General features: G+C 36.9%; 1 protein-coding gene across 19 annotated transcripts in view; it reads right to left on the minus strand.

Moving 5' to 3' along the window:
• KCNT2 (potassium sodium-activated channel subfamily T member 2) overlaps positions 1-24,278 on the minus strand; it is a 339,487-nt gene that overhangs the window by 124,476 nt on the left and 190,733 nt on the right. For all 19 annotated transcript variants that reach the window (XR_002341192.1, XR_002341191.1, XM_021081854.1 and 16 more), the window contains one exon: positions 14,974-15,082. Coding sequence is in view for 17 of the 19 variants with exons in the window: in XM_021081854.1 (XP_020937513.1) it covers positions 14,974-15,082 (109 nt within the window). In the remaining 2 variants the exon portion in view is untranslated. The remainder of the gene's footprint in view (positions 1-14,973; positions 15,083-24,278) is intronic.

The following is a 24,278-nucleotide window of genomic DNA, read 5'->3' on the forward strand; positions in this document are numbered from 1 at the left end:
AAGTTGACACTGTGTAATAAAAAATCACAAAAATACACATACCATTTAACCTGGAAATTAAACTAGGTAATAATTTTAAGGCTATTATCAGACTAGTTCACTAAAATTTCGATCTAAAACGATCACTGAGCTTTTCTTTTTCTTTTTCTTTCTTTCTTTTTTTTTTTTTTAGTTTCCAACAAAACTGAAACTTAATAAGCTGAAAACCAAAGAATATTGAATAAATAATCCAAGGAGAAACTGATTTCGTCAAAATTACTAAGAGACAATTTCAAAATATTACAGATTTCTTCTTCTTCTTTTCAAACACTTAAACTTCCATTTTTTTTCATAAATAACTTAGCTAATTACACTCATCTTGGTGATTTTAAAAGTAGCTACTGCTTTTTAAATTGACTTATTTTCTATTCTTTATTGGAAGTTGAGTTTAACGTTCTCAAGAAAGAAGTAGCTATTGGCTAATTCATCAGATTTACTCCCTAAGTTTTTTTTTTTGTTTGTTTGCTTGTTTTGCTTTTTAGGGCGGCACCCACTGCATATGGAAGTTCCCAGGATAGGGGTTGATTCAGAGCTACAACTGCTGGCCTACGTCACAGCCACAGTAATGCAGAATCTGAGTCATGTCTGCAACCTACATCACAACCCCTGGCAATGCCAGATCCTTAACCCACTGAGTGAGGCTAGGGATCGAACCTGCATCCTCATGGTTCCTAGTTGGGTTTGTTAACCCCTGAGATACAAAGGGAACTCCAGTCCCTAAGACTTACTTGGCACAAATGAAAGCTATATTAAAATATTAAATGAGATTTGGTTGTGGGTTATAAACTGTAATATAATAATATGCTAATTGCACATATCCATAAATTCATATACATTATTTTTACCAACATAATAGTGATACTTCAATTCACATAAACAAACAATTATGGTCTATCCAAACATAACTACATGTCATAATTAAGTGAACCACATGTCCCCTGCTTAGATATAACCATTTGCAAATTTTTTCATGACATTAATCATGCTTGATAATTTGGACCTCGTGGGGAAAAAATATGAAAATGTAAACTCTGGAAATTAAAAAAATAACCATCATCATCAAACTCACCTTCTAGCTAGTACACATGTTTCCATTTAAAAAGGAAACACAATTTAACGTACATAAATAGTATTAATAAAGTTGTTACCCTACTTTAAAGAACTTCATATCTTGCTTAGTTCATCCATACTGCTCTTCATTTTAATATAATTTCTAATAATTACTTGCAGTTGGATCATTCATACACACATCACATCTCATATATCTCGTGTATGTATTCTCATGTGGCTAGACATTTTACTTCTTTCTACATCTATTCTTTTTTTTTCCCTTTGTAGAGCTACACCTGCAGCATATGGAGGTCTCCAGGCTGGGATCAAATGAGAGCTACAGCTGCCAGCCTATGCCACAGCCACAGCAATGCCAGATCTGTGACCTACACTGCAGCTCATGGCAATACAGGATCCTTAACTCACTAAGCGAGGCCAGGGATCAAACGCAGGTCCTCATGGATACTAGTCAGGTTTGCTACCATTGAACCACAGTGGGAACTCATTTCTACACCTATTCTTATAGTAAATAAAGTTATAATAGATACCCTTTTTTGGGGGGGGCCACACCTGTGGCATGTGTAAGTTCCCAGGCCAGGGATCGAACCTGCACCACAGCAGCAACCCAAGCTGCTGCAGTGACAACGCTGGATCCTTAACCCACTGCGTCACAAGGGAATTCCTTGGATGCCCTTTTATTTAAACAGTATATGTGGCTCACATTACTTCTTCATGAAACCTCTATGTAACTGTATACACGGATGTTAGCTGAGGTATCCATCCTTTTTGGATTTCTGCATCTGCATCCATTTACTACTCGATATAATACTTCCGTGTCAAGCACTTCCCAACATTACCTCCAGAGTGGCATTCTAAGAACAGAGGTTTTCATGACACTCCTGGGAAAAAGGAATGAATGATGCAGGAAAAATTACAGGGATCTATAGTTAGATTTCTATGGCTCTTCTCCATGTCACTCCCTCGCCTACAGAATTCCCTCTTGCCAAACCATGATCAAACATCATTTGTATAACTGAAGGCTATCCGTGAGATAATAGGAAATGTATATATACAGTGGTCTCTAGCCCCAGTTCCTGGTGCAGAACTCCTGAAACCACTGTAGTTCCCTGGGTGATAAAACCACTGCGAGCATCTCTTATTCTAATGTTTGTCTTTGAACAGTCCCTCGCATGGAGCTCCCTTGTAAATTCCTAAGTGATAAGAGTACTAGGAGCACCTTTTGTCCTAATGAGGTGACTCTGGGTGGGCTCCTTGGTCACCAGCAAGACCAAGCCATGATTAGAAACTTGGAGTGTTCAGCTCCACCTCCATCTTCCAGAGAGGGTAGAGGAGCAGGAGGAGGAGTTAATAATTGGCCAGGCCTCTAGGAGGAAGCCTCCATAAAACACCAGTGGTAGGGGGGTTGGAAGTTTTCTAGGGTGGTGAACCCATCCACATGGGGAGGCTGATGCACCTCAAATCCACAGGGACAGAAGCTCTTGTGCTCAGGATTCCCCCAGACCTGGCTCTATTTATCTCATCATTGAAGAACTAAACCCTTAACTGTGGGATCTGATGCTATCTTTGAAGAGACAGTTTTAGAACTGAGTTGAATTGTAGGACTCCCAGCTGATGCTGGAGAGGATTGTGGGGAAAAAACCCACACCTCTGGTGACCCGAAGTGTCAAGAGGTGAAGTACTTGGTGTGAGACGTAAAGGAGGCTTAAAGGAGGAAAGCACAGGAGGAAACAACTGGTCGTTTCCCACACCCAGGTGGAAACACAGTAGGTTTTGTTTTTGCTTTTCACTCTGTCATACATTTTTGCATATTTCATTCTACTGAGTTATCATATTGCTTTTTAACATTCTTAACAAATCTTTTAAGTTTTTAAATCACATGCGTTAAATGAACATCTAAGCCACTGCAAACTGATTCATTAACGGTTAGAGTAAAATTCATATTAACAGTGGGAATATACAAAAAAGAGGTGGAAAGTTGCAAAGATAAAATAAAATGATTTTTCACTCTTCTGTGGTTCCCACAGTCAATGGATTACTAAGTCAAAAGAATTCATCTGAAATGAGTCATGAATCTGTTCTCACCTTTCACTTCCATTAGCACCACTCTGGTTCAATCTCTCAGGATCTCTCATCTGAACAATCACCAAAACCCCTTCCTAAATAATCACCCCAGGAGGTCTTGGGGTGTCTTCTTCCCTGCACTTCACATTTCCCCTGGAGTAACTTTCTTAACTAGTTACATTTTTATACCTTTTCCTAAAACTTTCACGAGTTTCTCATTGCTCCTGCATCAACATTCCAATTCTTTAAAAAGCTTAATTCATAATCACACACACACACACACACACACACACACACACACACACACACACACAACCTGCACACATGTGTGTCTGCACGATACGTTTTTATACAGTATGATTTGAGGCAATGTCAGATTAGATACACATCCCATTATAATGTTTGCTATCTCCACTTGTTGGCCATCTTAGTATTAGAATCTCATTCTTTGGGGATTAAAAATTATGTTTTAGGACACTTTTCAGTAAAGAAGTAACTACTCCAGGAACGGGGCTATTAAATCAAATCATGCAAACTTGACTAAAATAGGTCCACAGATTGACAAAAATTCATCAACAAAATCTGGTGATATTAGAACATAATTGGGATTGTGTGTTTTTATACATATGGAGAGCAGAGGAGAATCTTAGGCCACAACTGCAGCTCTCTGTAGAAAGAATAAGCTCAGTTCCAGGGCTTTTCTTGGGCGGAACATAAAAGCACACTGGCTCCCTGGTGATTGAATAGCTAGAGGTAAAGAAAAGTAGAAAACCTGCCACAACAAAATGAAAAGACAACCTACAGAATGGGAGAAAATATTTGCAGAGGATGTGACCGAGAGCTCAATTTCAAAATAGACAAACAGCTCATACAACTCAACAACAATGCAAAACACAAACAACCTAACTGGAAAATGGGCAGAAGACCTAAATAGACACTTTTCCAAAGGATGAATACAAAGAGCAAATAGGCTCATGAAAAATGCTCAACATTGCTAATTATTAGGGAAACGCAAATCAAAACTACAATGAGGTACCACCTCACACTGGTCAAAACGGCCATCAGTCTACATTCTTGGTGAGAATATAAATTGGTGCAGCCACTATGGAAAACAGTATGGAGGTTCCTCAGAAAACTAAGGCTACAACTATACCATATGATCTAGCCATTCTAAACCTGGGCATCTACCCAGACAAAACTACAATTCAAAAAATACACATACCCCTATGTTCACAGAAGCACTATTCACAACAGCCAAGATATGGAAACAACTTAAACGTCCATTGACAGCGGAATGGATGAAGAAGACGTGGTCCATATATGCAACTGAATACCACTCATCCAAAAAAAAAAAAAAAAAAAGAATGAAATAATGCCATTTGCAACAATATGGATGCAACCAAAGATTCTCATACTAAGTGAAGTAAATCAGAAAGAGAAAGAAAAATTCCATAGGACATCACTTATATGTGGAATCTACAATGTGACACAAATAAACATATCAATGAAACAGACGCACGGACAAGGAGGACAGACTTGCGGTTGTCCCAGAGGAAGGGATGGCATGGCAGACTGGGGTTAGCAGACGCAAACTCTTAGACACAGAACGAGCAAACAAGGTCCTACCGCACAGCCCACGGTGACGAAATTATTCAATGTCCTGTGATACACCGTAACAGAAAAGAACATGGAAAGAGAGTATATATGTGTACAGCGGAATCACTTAGCTGTACAGCGGAAATTAACATACTGTAAACCAACCAAACTCAGAAAATGAGATCTGCCCTTGGAATAGACAACTAGTTTGTCCTCTTGTTCATCACACCACTAGTGCCTGGAACAACTTATCTGCTCCCAGCAAAGCTCGATAAAAACGTTTTGAACAAATAAATGAGAATGAAAGAGGACATACCTCATCTTCTTCATAAAATATCAAGAAATGACTCAAGAGACAGAAAATCAGAGGTCTAGAATATGACAGAACATGCCTGGCATTTTCCCAAGTCGGAAGAAGAAATAACGTTTTTCTGGTTTTCAGAACCATGGAATCACGTCTTTAAAAATATATAGCCATTAAAAAATAATGGAAAAAAGATAAAGATGCTTCAAGCTCACTACATTATAAGAGGTCCACAAGAAGATGAAATACCTATTGGTCAGTGGCAATTAATCAAGTGTCAGTGAGAACCAGCTATGAACCTACCTATTAAATACGTAAAAGTTATAAAAAGGAAAAACAAATACGCAATTGATATGCTGTGAGAAGGAACATAATATCACAGGTGCATTTAACTTAAAATAATTCACGCTGATGTTAAATGTTTAAAATTTTGATTAAATGGAACATGGCCATATAAGAAGCTAACATTCCAGGAAGCTGCGGGGGTATATGAGAATGCTTCATATTATCTATACTATTCTTCTGTAAATCTAAAGTTAATTAAAAATTTTTTAAAAAATAGGGAGTTCCTATTGCGGCTTAGTGGTAATGAGCCTGACTAGTACCCATGAGGATGTGGGTTCGATCCCTGGCCTTGGTCCATGAGTTAAAGTATCCAGCATTGCCGGGAGCTTTGGTATAGGTTGATCCCATGTTGCTTTGGCTGTGGTGTAGGCCAGCAGCTGCAGCTCTGACTTGACCCCGACACTGGGAACTTCCACATGCCGCATGTCCAGCCCTAGAAAAGCAAAAAATAAATAAATAAAAATAAAAGATTAAGCAGATGCAATGAAAAATAAAATACTGATTTTCACCTCTTACGGGTGAAAATGTTGTCTTGTTATGTAGCAGAATGCCATTATTAGAAGCATGCTTACATAAAACGCGTGTGTGTGTGTGTGTTTGCGCATGTGCGTGTGTGTGTGTACACACAGAGCGAAGGTCCTGCACATGTGCAAAGATGTTCATCACTGAATGTAAATGGGCGGAACACAGGTTTTCATCGTATAATTTTTAAACTGTGTTTGATTCTTTGCAAAGTAAGAAATAGTAAGGAAAGAAAAAATATTTAAAGATTCCAAATCGTATTGGGTTTGAACATGGCCCTGTGTTAAGTGGTTTCTGATCATCTCCACGATAAGATAAAAACTCAGAAGAAAACACTTCTATCTAAAAATGGAAAATTTTCAAAGTTTTGGTAAGTTATCTCTTGAAATATAGAATAATTCAAAGCATTATGTTCTTAAGTAGGTTGTAAGAATGAAGTTTAACATGAGGTCTATGTGGGTGTTATAAGGGAAATGAAGAGATTATTCAGCATGAAAAACTCACACCTCACCATTTGGTGAGAGTCAAGCCTTCTACATACATATGTTATTTAGAAACAGCTAAGATAATTTCCAATATTTATATTGCTTGGAAATATTTTTCCACTCTCTTTTTTGGGAGAAAAAGTTGAGGCATTGGGATGTCTGGTGCTAGAGTAAAAAAATCAATGGCTAAACTCATAGTCAAATAATTCCTCCAAGATGCATGTGTGTGTGTGTGTGTATATATATTTTAAAAAATATTTTTATAATGGTAGCCATCCATGACTATCTACTTTAAGAAAACATATGTTTATGGAGTTTTGTCAATTATAATGTTAAAAAATATTTACTTGTGCCCATTTTAACTTTTGTTGCAGCTAAAATCTTGTTAATTTCCCAGCACCAACTCCTACAGTTCTAGTACCGTGAATCATTCTTCTCCTCATGCTTTAGTTGTGAAAGAAAAAGTATTTCATTCATTTAAAACTTTACTGTTGTGGTCAGATTCCTCCTTTCATTCAGAAACTTTCATTCAAATCTGTTATTTAGGAAATATCCTCATCAAAGAATGGGAAAGAACATCCACTAAAAACCCACAAATTCATGTATGAATTTTTTACATTCTTCACTCTTACAAATTTATTTACAAACAATTTCACACCCTTTCCTTCTACTTTTACCAATTTGATTTTATGTCTTCTTACATTTGTTAAAATGAAGTGGAAAGTTTTTGGAGGACTCAGTAGATGAAAGAATATTAGTTGGCAAGGAAAAGGGACAAAAAAGGGAAATTAAATATCATGACGTAACCCTTTATTTGATTGGGGGTAACCTAAATTCAGCAGTTAATTTATTCATACAACAGGGATTCATCTCCCATTCATTTTCTGAGTAATTTCATGAGAAATTAGGAGACAAACGGCAAACATTTTAGATTCAACTGACAAACTGGAAAGTACAAGTTCATTCTTTAAGTTCATTCAAGGCTTTCCAAAAAGAAGTTCTTTTCTAGGTAAAGTTTTTTTGTTTTTTTTTCTTGTTCATTTGTTCTGCTTTTTGCATTTTTTTTGTTTGTTTTGTTTTTTTTTTTTGTTTTTTTTTTTTGTCTTTTGTCTTTGTTGTTGTTGTTGTTGTTGTTGCTATCTCTTGGGCCGCTTCCGCGGCATATGGAGGTTCCCAGGCTAGGGGTTGAATCGGAGCTGTAGCCACCGGCCTACATCAGAGCCACAGCAACGCGGGATCCGAGCCGCGTCTGCAACCTACACCACAGCTCACAGCAACGCCGGATCGTTAACCCACTGAGCAAGGCCAGGGATCGAACCCGCAACCTCATGGTTCCTAGTCGGATTCGTTAACCACTGCACCACGACGGGAACTCCCTGTTTTGTTTTTTAATGCGTTTCAGAATGTAGAGTGAAGTAAAAGATACGGGTTTGGTTTTGTTCTGATTAAAATATGGGCTACAGAAATACGTCTGAAAGCTGAACTATGACAATGTTTTGCCTTTTTCATCATGGTTTCGTCGCTAAGGAGAGTGAATTCACGGAGGCCTCAACAGCGTGGAGGTATAATCTTTTTTCCAGGTAATTTCAGATGAGGTATTAGACCTTGGAGAGGCTTTACTGGAATTGCTAGTCCTGCAGGAGGTTGACAGAGAATACAAAATGTTCTAAACCACATTTCTATGTTAGTCACAGCGAGGGAACACTGCCACTGCCTTTTCCTGTGTTTCAGCATCAACTGCCACTTCTAGAAAAGAAATGCAATGGTAAAAATTTTTCTCACTGGAAAAGAGATTTAGCATAACCAAAGCTATACTACCATTCAATTTTTGACCTAGAGACGTTGACAAAACATAATCCACTAGAAAGACTCCCTTCTTGTACAAGAATGCTGTGTCAATATGCTGGAGAGAAGAAGCTAGTAAGTTTAGGCTGACATGGGCATTATGAAGATGTAACCGCCTACTCATATACAAATGACAATCCCTGTTGCAAACACGCTAAGGAATACTAACAGCAGCAATGAGCTTCTAGAAGCAGCTTGTAAATACCTAGCAGAGAAGGAAAAGAGTATTCTGAAAGAGCCTAAGACTTGATTATGGCATGACAAGGGTTGTGATGGTGGATAAACCTGAGATATTCTGGAAGCATAACCTTGTAGAAATGATGGGTTAGATGCAAACTGTGGAAGAATGACTCATAGGTTGTGGGTTTGAGTTCTCAGTACAGGGTGCTGGAAAGACTGGGGAAGAAATAGATGTTAGGTCAGGGAAAATCAGTAGCTATTTCTAGATATTTTAATTTCGAGACAGCTACTAGAAACCAAATGGAGATACTGACTGTTCAGTTAGAGGAAAAAGATAGGAGTTCATAGTGGATATTTAAGGCAGGGATTTAATTTTGGAAACCATATAAATGGATGAGCTCCCCTAAGGAAAAGGCGTTATAAGAAAAAAAGAAAATTCTTTTGAATTTTCTTTGCAGAGAATCTTATGATATATGGGTATCAGCAATTTTTTTTCTCTTTTTCCAATGCTTATTCCTTTATTTTATTTATTTTATTTTATTTTATTTTAGACTTACTGCACATCTTAGGATTTCCAGAACAATGGTGAGTAAAATGGTTTTGGTAGGCACCCTTGTTTGTACCTAATCTTAAAGACAGACTCTCAGTATGGGATTATTAAATATTTTTTTTCCTCTCCATTATTTTGTAGATAACTTGTGTTAGGTTAAGAAGTTCCTGACTTGTAGCTTCCTAACATTTTTACTTCTTTTTCCTTTTTTTTTAAATTTTAAGTGGTTGTTGAATTCTCTCTCAAATGCTTTTTTTGTGTCCATTAAAGTAATGATAATATTTTCTCCTTTAAAGTGCTGATCTATTTCTAGAATACTTACAACTTGATGATGATACAAGCTTTTAAATACATTACTTTGTTTTGCTAATAAATTTTCTATAATTTTTCAACTATGTTAATCAATTAAACTGGCCATGAATTCTAATTTCCCATACTATGCTTAATGAATTTTGTATCAAGGCTATAACTCTATAATATATAATCTGGGGAGATAGCTTTCTATTTCAATTCTCTGGAAACTGTACTCCTTGAACGTCTAAAATAAGCTCTTTGTAAAGTTTCATGGGAAGCCCTCAGTTACTTTTCCTGGAGACAAAGATAATACAGAGTGGTTAGGAAGAGGAGACAGGCAAGATTCATGATAATCATTCATTTGAGGGGTACTCATTACTAGTGGCTGATGTTCTTTGCATATTTCTTTAATCATAACAACCCTATGGGATAGTTTCTCTTTTATCCGCACTATCCATATTAAAGAACTCAAGCTTGAGAGATTGACAACCTGAGATCACGCAGTTATTGTGTAGCCGAACGAAGATCTGACTGAGGTCAATCTCATTCCAGAATTTGTATTATATATTTCTTCACTTTGACAAACTTATTATAAACAAGGACACACTGGTGAAGTTAAACATTGTTTTTCGGAGTTCCCGTCGTGGCACAGTGGTTAACGAATCTGACTAGGAACCATGAGGTTGCGGGTTCGGTCCCTGCCCTTGTTCAGTGGGTTAACGATCCGGCGTTGCCCTGAGCTGTGGTGTAGGTTGCAGACGCGGCTCGGATCTCGCGTTGCTGTGGCTCTGGCATTGGCCGGAGACTACAGCTCCGATTGGACCCCTAGCCTGGGAACCTCCATATGCCGCGGGAGCGGCCCAAGAAATAGCAAAAAAAAAAAAAGACAAAACAAACAAACAAACAAACAAAAAACAAACATTGTTTTTCTTTGAACCAATTTGAGTTTATTTTCTTCTAGGAAACCTGTAGAGATTAAAATAATGAAATTATTTTAATGTTAAGTATATTTTTATTTTCCTTGAATCTCATGACAATTAGTGTACTTGGGCTTATATTGAGAAATCTTTTGTTGTAGCTATTATTTTGTGGAGGATGTTATTTTTTCTGACGTCAGGCTTCCTATCTTAACTTCCTCTTCTGGTTATATGAGTAAGAGCATATTTTTTCTATTGCTGAAATCATGTCCATGTGGACTTTTCTTCTGTGAATCTGATCCAAGTGTAAAAGAATACTTAAATTATAATAAGTATGATAAATACTCCGGAAATAATTTATTCCACTAATGGTGCAACAATTCCATAATTTACTTCAATGAATACCAACCGTCATTTTGTTCAGGAGCAAATGACCCATAAATGATCTAACCGGTAGATCTGTATGATGTAATAGTTGCTAGGTTGATACACTGTTTTAGTTTTCTAATATTTTCTATACTTATAAGTTGAATTTTGAAGTTTCTCTTTTTTATCATCTAAAAACATGGATTTACTTTTTAAAAAATATATCAATAATAATCATGGTAGGATTTCCACAATTTAGGTTATATTAAAGAAGGTAATTAAATAAATGGAAATAAAAATATCTTATTCTATATCTTGCGATAACTGGAATCATGCTGTTCAACACTCATGAGAATATAATATCAAAATATAATCAACATTACCCCTCAGACCGATTGGTCAACCAATCTATGACAAAGAAGGCAAGAATGCATAATGGAGAAAAGAAAGTCCCTTTAATAAGTGGCGCTGGAAAAGCTGGAGAGCTATATGTAAAAGAATGAAATTAGAACATCCTCTCACAACATACACGAAAACAAACTCAAAATGGATTAAAGACCTGAATATAAGACCGGATACTATAAAACTCTAAGAGAAAAACATAGGCAGAACACTCTCTGACATAAGCCACAGCAATATCTTTTCAGAACCACATCCTAGAGTAATGAAAATGAAAACAAAAATAAACAAATGAAACCTAATTAAATATAAATGTTTTTGCACAGTAAAGGGAACCATAAACAAAACAAAGAGACAACTCACATAACGAGAGAAAATATAGGCAAACGAAGCAACTGACAAAAGATTAATCTCCAAAATATACAAACAACTCATATAGCTCAATATTAAAAATAAATAAATTAAATGGGCAGAGGATCTAAACAGACATTTCTCCGAAAAGGACTTACAAATGGCCAAAAAACACATGAAAAGATGTTCAACACCCCTAATTATTAGAAAAAAATGCAAATCAAAACTACAATGAGGTACCACCTTACACCAGCCAGAATGGCCATCATCAAAAAGTCTACAAACAATAAATACTGGAGAGGGTGCAGAGAAAAGGGATTCCTCCTACACTGTCGGTGGGGTTGTAAACTGGTACAACTGCTATGGAAAACAGCATGGAGGTTCCTCAAAAAACTAAAAATAGAATTACCGTATGATCCCACAATCCCACTCCTTGGCTACTATCTAGAGAAAACCGTATATCGAAAAGATACATGATCCTCTATGTTCACTGCAGCACTATTTACAACAGCCAAGACCTGGAAGCAACCCGATGGCCATCGACAGAGACCTCGTAAATAAGAGGTGGGGATGGACTGGGGGCTGGGGACTGGCATATGCACACTGTGGTACACGGAATAATGAAATAACTGGTCAGTTGGGACCTGCTGTGTAGCCCCGAGACCTCTACCCAATATTCTGTTAGAGTCTATATGGGAAAGGAATCTGAAAAAGAATGGATGTGTGTATATGTATAAGTGAATCACTTCGTTATGCAGTCAAAATTATCACAACACTGTAAATCAAGTATACTTCAATAAAAGGTTAAAATGAAAAAAATTAAACAAATATAATGAATATCATCATTGAAATATAATTTAAGATTAAAGCAATTCTTATTTTATTGGAAACTAGTAGTTATCTATTGATGCATAACAAATTTCTTCAAAAATTACTGACTTGAAACAGTCAACATTTCATTTCTCAGAATTCTGAGGGTCGGCATGATTTTTTTGGGTTCATTGATGGGAGAGTTGGGAGATGGGGAAGTGGGGTGCCTGGGATGGATGAGCTTCACTTTCCATGTGATTTTCCTTTTTCTTTTATTTGTTTGTTTGTTTGTTTGTTTTTAGGGCTGCACCTGCTGCATATGGAAGTTTCCAGGCTAGAGGTCAAATAAGAGCAGAGCTACAGCTGCCAGCCTACAACACAGCCACAGTAACGCCAGATCCTTAACGCACTGTATGGGGCCAGGGATCGAACCCACATCCTTATGGATACTAGTTGGGTTCGTTACCTCTGAGCCACAATAGGAACTCTTCTGTGTGATCTGTCATCCTTGGGAAGGATAAATCCAGATTCTTCACCTACGGTCTCTGGGCAGTGTTCCAGTGAAAGGTTAGGAGAGACTGAATGGCCTTTTAAGGCTTAGTTTCTGAGGTCACATAATGCAGCTTTTATCACTGTTTATTGGTCAAAGTAAGTCACAGAACAATCCATATTCAAAGGATGGGGAAATAGATTCCAACTCCTCATGGAAGAAGCAATTTGGAATCACAACAGGACACAAACCCAGGGAGCATGGCACATTGGAGGCCATTATTTTAACAACCAACCACACCGACTAAGTGACAGTTTGATACAGTGCCTTTGGAAAGGTTAAGTCCATAATCTTTCTAACCTCATGCTGAGATATAAAATATATTATATTGGTTTGAGAGTCTCATACATCACCCCAAACTGCTTTTTATGGCATTTAAATGGAATCAGGGTGCTTTCATCTTTTCCAAATATAAAAAGAGTTCCTCTGAGATGCTGCAATCTCAGCCATAAAAGAATACAGACATTATTAAAAGGAATTTCAGCAGATGCTGTAAATGAGAAATATTAAGATAAACTATTGGACAGAATTTTTAAATCCTCCATTTGCTTCAATGGGTTTATCAAAATAACAGCAAAATAAGAATGTGAAAAGAATCAGCTCAAATAGTCTTTGTAATATTTGCTCGTGAAAATGGACTATTTCAGTGAGTTTGATCTATCCGCTGTGAGCTCATTGATGGCTTGCTAAAGAAGGAGGAAAACTAAAATCTGCTGTGAATTTTACTTACAACTAATTCAAAAGTATAAACTGTCTTCCAAAGCTACATATTGTTTTAAGATTTGCATTAAGTATCCATTTATTTAACACCTAATATGTTTTGATATTATTTATTTAATCCTTACTGCTAATTCTAACCAGTGGAATGGAGACATCATATTATTATGGCCATTTAATAGGAGAAAAATATAGGGGCCAGAATACCAATTTGCCAGGCTAAACCTTAAATGGTGGCACTCAAATTTAAATTCATATTTTAAGAACTTTGACTAATGTCCATTACTACCTTCCTAAAAATTTTATCAGAGCAAATCATTATCAGGTGTGAAAATTTTATAAAAATATTCCTTTTTGTAAATAATGATAAAAATAAGGCAGCTTAGTTACACAGGTCTTTTAAATAAATAATTGTCATTTCTTGAATGTTAATTGCAAATGTAACCGGCAGTAGATGGGATACTTTACATGTATTTTTCTACTTCATTTCAAAAAAATTTGTACAAAGGAGGTACTGTTACTTTTAATTTTCAGTTTAAGAAACAGGCTTAAAGAAACACTTAAGCCATCTAAACCCATTTAAATCAGAATCTCTTGGGAAAAAATCTTCAAGTCAGATTTTAAAATGCCACCAAAGTTAAGAGTCATTGCTTTAAGTTGTTTCCCACACATTTTCAGAAAAAAGTGAGGTCATTAGTAGCAAGGCTAAAAGATAAAAGAGTCAGAGCAAACCAAAGAGCAGTAATTTCCTGGTTCTCTTATTACTTTAAAATTTCTTAGTATTTATGATTTTTCACCTAAGTATCATATAATAATAGGTAAGCATTTTAAGGTATGTGAACACATCTTATGCAGGAAATAAATTTTGCAAACACATAAAATGATTTATATTTTAAAGACTTTTTGAAGTTTTAGACTATTAAGGGGAAAATTTTTTTAAAAGGTCCTTGTATTTAAAAAAAATTGCATATAAACTACTGACTGGATCCGAATTAGTTTCTATGGAAGCATTTAAGAAAAAAATAAAGTATCATTTTACTGTTCAATTTTCAAACAGTTTAAAGTACAATCTCATGTGAATAATTATTTTAATAGCAGCACTTTGATGAAAAGTTTACAAGTATCTTTTTCTCAAATTGTTTTCAAAATCTACCCCTAAATTAAATCTATTTAAAATACTTGAATAATTCTAATAAATTACTCCATTGCATGATAAGTTTATATGTATATAAAATAATCTACAGCAAAGTATTATCTATATGTAAACATAAGTTAATAGATACAACATTTGAAATCTGTGTCTATATTCTGCACACAACTAATCTAATAAAGTTTAAGTTATCCAGTAAGTTCAGTTACCAAAGTCACCAAATTACAAGAAAAGGAAAGATCCATCATGAAGGTTCATATTTTAAAGTGAACACATTCTCTTACAACAACTAGAAGACAAAGAGGAAATCCTCCTAAAGAAACGTGAATACAACCAGTTGCCAGGAACTTCAGAGACATGACCCTTACATCACAAAGGGAATTCGAAGCAATTCAAGGATCTCACTGGAGGCCAAACTTACCAGCGAATTTGATATGGAATTTGTTTTCGGGCTTTAAGATCTGGACGTACAAAGGGCAATTAGGAGCAAAATCTTTTACAGCCCATGCTCTCAAGATTGTTTGGTGGTCCTGAAAGAATAAAAGTGGAAATATCATGAAAAAATTGAAAATTTTATAATACATTAAGTGAAAGTCATCCTTAAATCAGTGTATTAAGTGGTCACATCCGCCGTTTAAAATTAAATATACAAAATCGTTCATTGTGAGGCCTCACTTTGAAGGATGCTTATTGTTTTTATGAAAGAGAGCAACAATACCTAATTCAATATTAAGACATTTAGCAGAGATTAAGAGGGAAGTCTCTTGTCAAGCTTAAAAATCATTTTCCCAGAAACAACTTGAGAGGCAGAAACCTTCAGAAGTGCAGCACAACTTATAGTTTGTGATAACAGCTTCCATGGAAAAGATACGGGAGTATAAAAATTTCAACATACTTAGATTGGTAAAAGGCTGATAACACATTCAGTGACCATTCGCAAGAGAACACACTGGTTTCCTTTTTTTTTTTTTTTTTACTTTTCAGGGCCGCACCCGCAGCATGCGGAAGTTCCCAGGCTAGGAGTCTAATCAGACCTGTAGCTGCCAGCCTTCGCCACAGCCACAGCAACAGCAGATCCAAGCCACGCCTGTGACCTACACCACAGCTCATGGCAACACCAAATCCTTAACCCACTGAGCGAGGCCACCAGAGATCGAACCCACATCCTCAGGATACTACTCAGACTTGTTTCTGCTGCTCCACAATGGGAACTCCTGTTTTACTTTTTTATTAACAGTAAAGGTAAAAAGATTTTGACTATGTGTGTGTTTACACGTTGTGTGTGTTAGAAGAAATCAGTAACTTTCAGATATAAAAAAATACAAAAGTTTTTTTTTAAAGATTCTAAGACGGGGAAAGTGAAAATCATGCTTGTCATGAAATTTTACACATAATGTCATCCCATAAATCATTACTTAATTAGCCAAATAAATCAAAGGAAATTACAGTTGGCCCTCAGTTTCTGGGACTCCCTGTGGGTAACAAAACACTAAGATGATCAAGTCCCTTATAAAAGGGGCATATTTATATATAACATATGCACCTTGTTCCATATACTTTGAATCATCTCTAGATTACTCGAAATAGTTAATACAATGTAAATACTACGTTAAAAGTTGCCACCAGGCAGTAAATTCAAGTTCTGTTTTTTGGAACTTTCTGGAATTTTTTTCAAGCACGTGTGATCCACAGTTGGTTGAATCCAAGGATGCAAAACCCTGTTTACAAAGGGCCAATTGCATTCGGGAAATACGCCACCCAGTTAACTAATGTGTTTTATTTTATTTATTTACTTTCTATTGAAGTATAGTTTATATACAACATTGCAGGTATACAATATACTGTTTCACTAATTTTAAAGGTTATATTCTACTTAAACTATTACAAAACACTAGCTACATCCCCTGTGTTGTACAATACATCCTTATAGCTTATTTTATACATAATAGTTTGTATCTCTTAATCCCCTACCCCAGTATTGCCCCTTCCTCCATCTCTCTCCCAAGTGGTAACCACTAATTTGTTCTCAATAAATGTGAGTCTCTTTCTTTTTTGTTATATTATGTAGTTTGTTGTACATTTTCAGATTCCATATAGTATTTGTCTTTCTCTGTCTGACTTATTTCACTTAGCATAATACCTTCAAGTCTATGTTTTTGCAAGTGCCAAAATTTCATTATTTTTTATGACCAAGTAGTATCCATTGTGTGTATGTACACTTCTTTATTTATTTATCTGTTCATAGACAAGTAGGTTGCCTCCATATCTTGGCAATTATAAATAATGTTGCTATGAACACTGAGGTATGTGTATCTTTTTGAATTAGCACTTTTGTTTTTTTTCAGATATGTATCCAGGAGTGGAAGTGCTGGGTCATGTGGTAGTTCTGTTTTTAATTGTTCTTAGAACCTTCCATACTGCTGTCCACAGTAGCTGCACCAATTGACAGTCTCACCAACAGTATTCAAGTTTTCCTTTTCCTCTGGGTCCTCACCAACACTTATTATTTGTGAGGGTTTTTTTTGTTTTTTTGTTTTCTATGATAGCCATTCTGAGAGGAGTGAAGTGATATCTCACTGTGATTTTAATTTGCATTTCCCCAATGATTAGCAATGTTGAATATCTTTTTGTGTAACTGTTAGCCATTTGCATGTCATCTAAGAAGTAAAACTGTCACTTTTTGCAGATGACACAAAAATATATCTAAAAATTCCTAAAGACACCATGAGAAAACTACCTGAGCTCATCAATGAATTCAGTAAAGTTGCAGGATACAAAATTAATATACGAAAATCCGTTGCTTTGCTATACACTAACAACAAACTACCAGAAAGAGAAATTAAGAAAATAGTCCTATTTGCCATCACATCAAAAATAATAAAATACTTAAGAATAAACCTATTTCAGGAGGTAAAAGACCTATATTTGGAAAACTATAAAACACTGATGAATAAAACTGAAGAGGACACAAATGGATAGAAAGCTACACTGTGTTCTTAGATTGGAAAAATTAGTATTGTAAAATGACCATACTGCCCAAAGCAATCTACGGATTCAATGCGATCCCTATCAAAATACCAAGAGTATTTTTCACAGAACTAGAAAGAATAATTTTAAATTTTGTATGGAAACACAAAAGACCCTGAATAGCCAAAATAATCTTGAGAAAGAACAAAGCTGGAAGAATCAAGCTCCCTTACTTCAGACTACACTGCAAAGTTACAATAATCAAAACAGAATGATACTGGCACAAAAGCAGACATACAGATCAATGGAACAGAATAGACAGCCCTGAAAAAAATCCACATATTTTATGGTCAATTAATCTACAACAAAGGAAGCAAGATTGCAATGGAGAAAAAGCAGCCTCTTCAATAAGTGGTGCCAAGAAAACTGGACAGCTACATGTAAAAGAATGAAATTAGAACACTCTTTAACACACATACAAAAGTAAGCTCAAAATGGATTAAAGACCTAATTCAAAAACCAGAAACTATTTACACTCCTAGAAGAAAACATAGGTAAAACACTCTTTGACATAAATCATAGCTACATTTTTCTTTGGATCCATTTCCTAAAGCAAAGGAAAGAAAAGCAAAAATAAACAAATAGGACCTAATTAAAGTTAAAAGCTTTTACACAGCAAAGGAAACCATCAATGAACTGAAGACAACCTACAGAAATGGCAGAAAGTATTTGCAATTGATATGACCAATAAGGGCTAATATCCAAGCTATAAAAGCAGCTCATTTAACCCAATATTTTAAAAGACGCAACCTGAATAACAAAAGGGCAGAAGTCCTGAACAGACTTTCTATCAAATGTCTATTTTCCAAATGCCTATAGCGAATACATTTTTTAAAAGAAAGCAAAAACAGGTTTTATTGTGCCATTGTCCACAGAATAACCGCTAGCCACATGTGACTGTTAGGACTTAAATTTAATAAAATTAATTAAAGAATTCATTTCGTTTATCACATTAGCTACATATCAAAGCCACATGTGGTAAATTCAAAGTTATATTCGATAGTGGAGATACAGAATATACAGCATTTTCATCACCGGAGGACATTTTAATTGACGTAAGTTTTAGGGAAAAGGAGGATTAAAAAATACAGGTAGATCTGAGGGGATATTTTGCGCAAAAAGAAGAAAGTGTTGTCAGTGGTGTGTAACTTTAAGTTGTACAAAAGTTAACGAAGAGTAAACCAAAATTCTTTCAGGGAACAATGTATGTCTTCCAACACATAAAAAACAAGCCTAAAATGGTGAGATAGTTTATTTTATGTATCAACTTGACTGGCTCACAGGGTGCCCAAGTATTTGGTTAAACATTATTCTGGTAGAGTGGGAAATCCCAGAATGGGGAGAGGAAGAGAAGAGAAACAGCATATTTTGTGTACAGATTTACACAACACTGGCTGATCCCTGAACCTTGCTTTCATGGGGCAGAAAAAAAGCAATCTGAACTAAGATTTGAACCTCTGCCAACTGCAAGGGTGGTCCAGTTTGCATTTTGAGTTGACTCAAACTCAAAATGCAAAACTGCATTTTTAATGTTTAACCGCTTGCTAAAACAAGAACATCAATACTCTTGGAGGAATGAATGCAAGAGAATCCAAGGTTTCACAACAAAGCATGACAACCAGAATATAATGCAAAACTGCTGAATATATGAAGTGCCAGAAAAGTGTGACCTATTTTCCTAAGAAACAAACAAAATAATATCCCATAGCTGCTGGCCTTCAGATGATCTAGATGTTAAAATTATCAGACAAGGATTAAAAGAACTGCTATATCTGTGACCAGTGAGGTAAAGGAAAATATGCTTATAACAAATACATGGAGGGAAGATTAGTAGAGCAATTGAAAATATTTTAATAATTGAATAAAAAGACTAAATTACCCCCAAAATATTCACTGGATGGACTTTGAAATAAAATGGAAAAGACAGAGGGAAGAGTCCGTGAACCTGATCACAGATCAATAGAATTTATCCAATTTGAAAAACAAAGAAAAAACAGATGGAGAAAAAAACAGAGTCCAGGGACTTTGGGAACAAATATGAAAACATCTCAAGTAAGGTAACTAGCTTTCCAGGAAGAAAGAAAAAGAGAAATTAGAGCAGAAAATAAATGACAGCCAGGAACTTCCCGATTTTGTGAAAGACACAAATTTACAACTCTAAGGAGTTCGGCAAATATCACACTACATAAACAAAATGATACTTCTACATCTGTCAAAACCCACAGAATGTACAACACAGAGTGGACCCCTAATGTAAACTATGAAATTTAAGTAAAAATAATGTCAGTAATTGCTCATCGATTGCATTAAAAATGTACCATATTAATGCAAGAGGTTAACAATAGGGAAACTGGGTGGGGGAGAAGGGCATATAGAAATTCTCTATATTTTTGGCACAATTTTCCTGTAAATCCAAAACTGCTCCCCCCAAAAAACAGTCTATTAAAAAAAGTAAAAGTTAGAGTCACACATCCTGGGCTCTAACCTCACTCTAGAATTTACAACCTGTGTGAGGAAAGATGAAAGACGTCACTCAACGGATCTGGTTTTAGGAGAGGTTTGGCCATGTTTGTGCCTGGATGTGGACAGCTTGCTCTTCTTGCTCTACTCGGTCCTCGGTGACATGGGACATGGCCTCTCAGAGGTCCTCCTTCTGCTTCTCTGAGACCTCGTCTCCAGCCATTCTTTGACCTTATCCCTGACTAAACGCAGGTAGTTCTCGCTTTTCCCAGAGATGGGCACTCCCAGAGCATCTGCACCCTCTTACCCCTGCACTTGGCCAGTCCTCTCTCCGTGGTGATGCCGCCTTCTAACTACTACCCTGCTGTGCCCACTCCTTTGCCACCTCGCCTCCCCCACCTGCATCCCAACTGTCACTTCTGGCTCGGAATGAAGGCAATGGCCTCTGAGTCAGCATATCCATCTCGAGTTTCATTGTTTTTACTAATTTTGTGTTCTGATCAAATTAATTACTGCTTGGAACTAAGACCTGATTATTGTATTTGGCTGCTTAAAAGCCTATGGGGGCTCTCATTGCTCTCTGAATCAAAGCCACACTTCTTAACCATGCTTGCAAGACCACTTACTAAACTGTCCCAAACTACTCTTCTGGCCTTCGGACTCTTGTTTTGTTTGTCTTTTGCCATGGTGGTGGTAGTTGTTTTTTTTTTTTTTTCCCCCTTTTTGGCAGCACCAGTGGTATAGGGAAGTTCTCAGTCCAGGGACTGAATCCCAGCCACACTGCAGTTTTGGCAATGCCAGATCTTTTAACCCACTGTGCCCAGCCAGGGATCAAACCCACACTTTCATAGCAACCTGAGCCACTGCAGTGAGATTCTTAACCCACTGAGCCACAGCGGGAACTCCACCTTTGGACTCTTTATTCCAATGACAAGGCATCTCCACTCCTGAGCCTCCAGGATTTCCCACGTGGAACAATTTATCTAGAACCATTTGTCACTCACTCTAGGAACCCCTTCCTCAGAATGAAGTCTATGCTACTTGTTTGCATTGTATTCTGCATTTGCCCAATGATACCATTAACCCCACCTAGGGTTTTTGTTTTGTTTTGTTTGTTTCACGTCAATCCCCACTAAACTGCAAGCTCCATGAAGACCAGGGTGATGTCTTTATCTTGCTCACCCTCAGCACATCCCGAGCTTTCATGTGCCTTTCACAGATGAATAAGAAAAACAATATTTATTTCAAAGAGATACTGTAAGCATTCAATGAGATAATGGAAAGAGCATCAGACACATAAAGCATTTAGCAAATCGTTCAGCTCAGCAGATGAACAGATGGGATAATATACTTTTCCTAAAGGACCGTAAATCCTCCTTGCTTTATTCACACATCACACCCTACCAAGATATCACCAATATCCATCATCCTGTGAGCAACGCATTAAGTGAGGAAACAGGAAAAGAGGGCAGCATACTACAGCATAAATGTCACATAAGGAACAGAAAATAAATGTTTTGTACTACAGATAATAAAATAGGCACAGAAACAAGATTTTTAATTCTCTTTTCTAAAAACAGAGGATGATATACATTTTTTAATTTCCTTGCTGACAAACTAATCCTTAAAGAAGATACTCTATGTAATTGCAACCAAAAAGTAGAAGTGCCAACTGTACCAACTTTGAAACAAGCAACCTACAATAATATAGAAATGTAGCATAGGGTGTGATCCCGCCATCCTAGCTTTTCTTGCTGCTGTGAAAACAACGTTTCACCTCAATTCAGTTCACCTAAAAACCCAGTTGACTACAATGTCTTCATAAAATTCATCTTTTATCATTTGAAGCATGGAAAAATTATTTGCTGGCATGTTAAGGACCTAAAATAAATCAATGCATCTACTATAGGTAGTTTCTTTTTTTTTTCCCTCAATGAACTCCAAATGACTGTGAAAGAACGCAGGCATTTCTGGTGAAATTTTCTACATGAATTGTTTCACCATAACAATCTGTCATTTTCATTAGATTCTCCAATAAAGTCTACGACCCAGAAATACTAAGATATTCGTCTGATCAAAGGTCACTTTCAACGCGATTTTCAATTTATGAAATACATCAGTAGCACTGTGAAAGCGATAGAATTATTTTTTATATTTCGCATATATTTTGCTAGCATATCTATTGAACACTTTTTAAAGATGACTCTAATTTAAAAATTAAAACTGAATTATGAAACAGTATGTGTAAATAAATAATTTGGGCAACTGAACAAAGTAGACAAAACACTTCTACAAGAGAGAGTATAAAGTCTTGCAGCTAGAAGCACTCAAATGTGCCACTTTATAAACAATTTAACCTGGTACATTTAATTAGGGAATCAAATAATAGGATGATTATGCATTAAAGTGTTTCAATGCCCAAAATGTATCTGCTTAAGACAAAATAAACCTTTTTTAAAAAAGGCTTAATATGCCACTCAAAAGATTCCTCTTCAGCATAAGGATTATTTTGAGCCGATTATTCTTGAGACAATGCAGACACTGGACACGCTCTTACATCAGAGTAGAATTTATCCTATCATAAGAAAAATTCATACTCAAATGGGAAATCTCCATTTGTAAGACTTGTAACTCTCTCTCTTTGTACCAGAGGGGTGACTATAAACCACAAGAAAGGCTCAGTGGAGAAGGCCCCAGACTTAAACCTGCACAGCGACCTTCCTGTACTTTTCCTGACGAGCTGCCACAACCAGCCTCTCCTCTCCCAAATCGCTCTTTTGTCTTTGGCTGAAGACAGTATTTAAGGTGCGGACCTGGACCGTTTGGGGGGTTCACTCCGTTTTCCTGGGTATCGTCCGCGTGCACATGAGGCACGCATGCTATTTAACTTCTGTGTGTTTTGCTCTTGGGAATCTGTCTTTGATTACAGGGGACTCTCAGCCACTCTCAGGAGAGGGAAATTACTTTTCCTCCCCTGCAATTGCAAACAGCTTATTTCATTTCTTCTTCTCTTGTGGTCTGAACGGATCATAGAGGGAAATGAGTGCCGGAGTGCCCAATGATTATTTGCATTCTACTCTAAGCTTCCATATATTCATATATTTCCCTGCAATACACGGGGGAAAATGTCTTTGCCATTTAAGAGGAAAGCTGACAGCATGGTATAAGATACAGTTTTTTTTGCGTTCCAACTCCAAGTCTTTGGAGTCAGATGACCAAGAAGGGCCTTAGAATTTCCCTAGGGTTGACTATCTGACAGGTTTCTTCAAGACTATAAGTGCCCCCAACCTCCGCTTTCTTAGCACATCGACTTTAGAAAACTTTCGCTTTAAATTCTCTCTCTGTCCCTTTGAGATGTAAATCTTCTCCCAGCCTCACACGGGTTTTACAACAGGGAAGTGTCTCAAGGACCTGGGGGCCACCCTTTTGAAATGTGACCATCCATCTGAGGAGAAAGCCTCCCTACCCCCAGTCTCTGTGGGAGGGAGGGACCTTCACTTTCGTGAAGAAGAGTGAGCAGATGATGGCTTCCCCAGACTGGCCCACCTCCTCAACGCAGGGCTCTCCCGCTAGCTCACCCCAGAGACCTTTCGTTCAGGAGTTGCATTCAATCTCTCTCTCCCAGCGGGCAACAGCTTTTACTAAAGTCTCCCTTGCCTGTTTAACTCTGTCTGGTACAATTCTGCTTTGACCCAGACAGAGTTGGGTGTAAACACGAGGTATGTGAATTACTAACTCTATACTGCTAGAATGGTCAAACGAAACAGCTAACCTGAACCCTGGTTTATTAATCAGCAAGTTGGAGCTAGTAATGAAACTGAGTGAGATCTTGTGGGATTCCTGGGCACAAAAGCCTTTCTGTGTGCCCAGTTTCTTATTCTTAGGAAAGGGGCCTCATTAGCCTCCACGGCCTTCCCTGAGTTCAGACAGCTGGCAGATTTGGGAAGGAAGGGGATGCCAAGACAAGGGAGGAGAGTCAAGAAACAATAGTACAGCCTTGGGGCAGGATCCCGATCCCTCCTAAAGGGATAGGCATAATGACATAGGCATCTGACACACCTAAGAGAAACGTTATATTCCTGATGCTTCTTTTAGAAACGAATCCTTTAAAATGCAACAGCTCGGAGCCATTCCTTGCACATCTTCCTCTTCGACTGCACCCTAAACACAATTAACTGCGAGTTAAAGATTAGGCACCCTGAGCACAACCGTCTCTGGGCTAAAAATTATAAGAACACG

This window comes from Sus scrofa, unplaced genomic scaffold (genome assembly GCF_000003025.6).
Source record: "Sus scrofa isolate TJ Tabasco breed Duroc unplaced genomic scaffold, Sscrofa11.1 Contig2471, whole genome shotgun sequence".
Taxonomy (NCBI): domain Eukaryota; kingdom Metazoa; phylum Chordata; class Mammalia; order Artiodactyla; family Suidae; genus Sus; species Sus scrofa.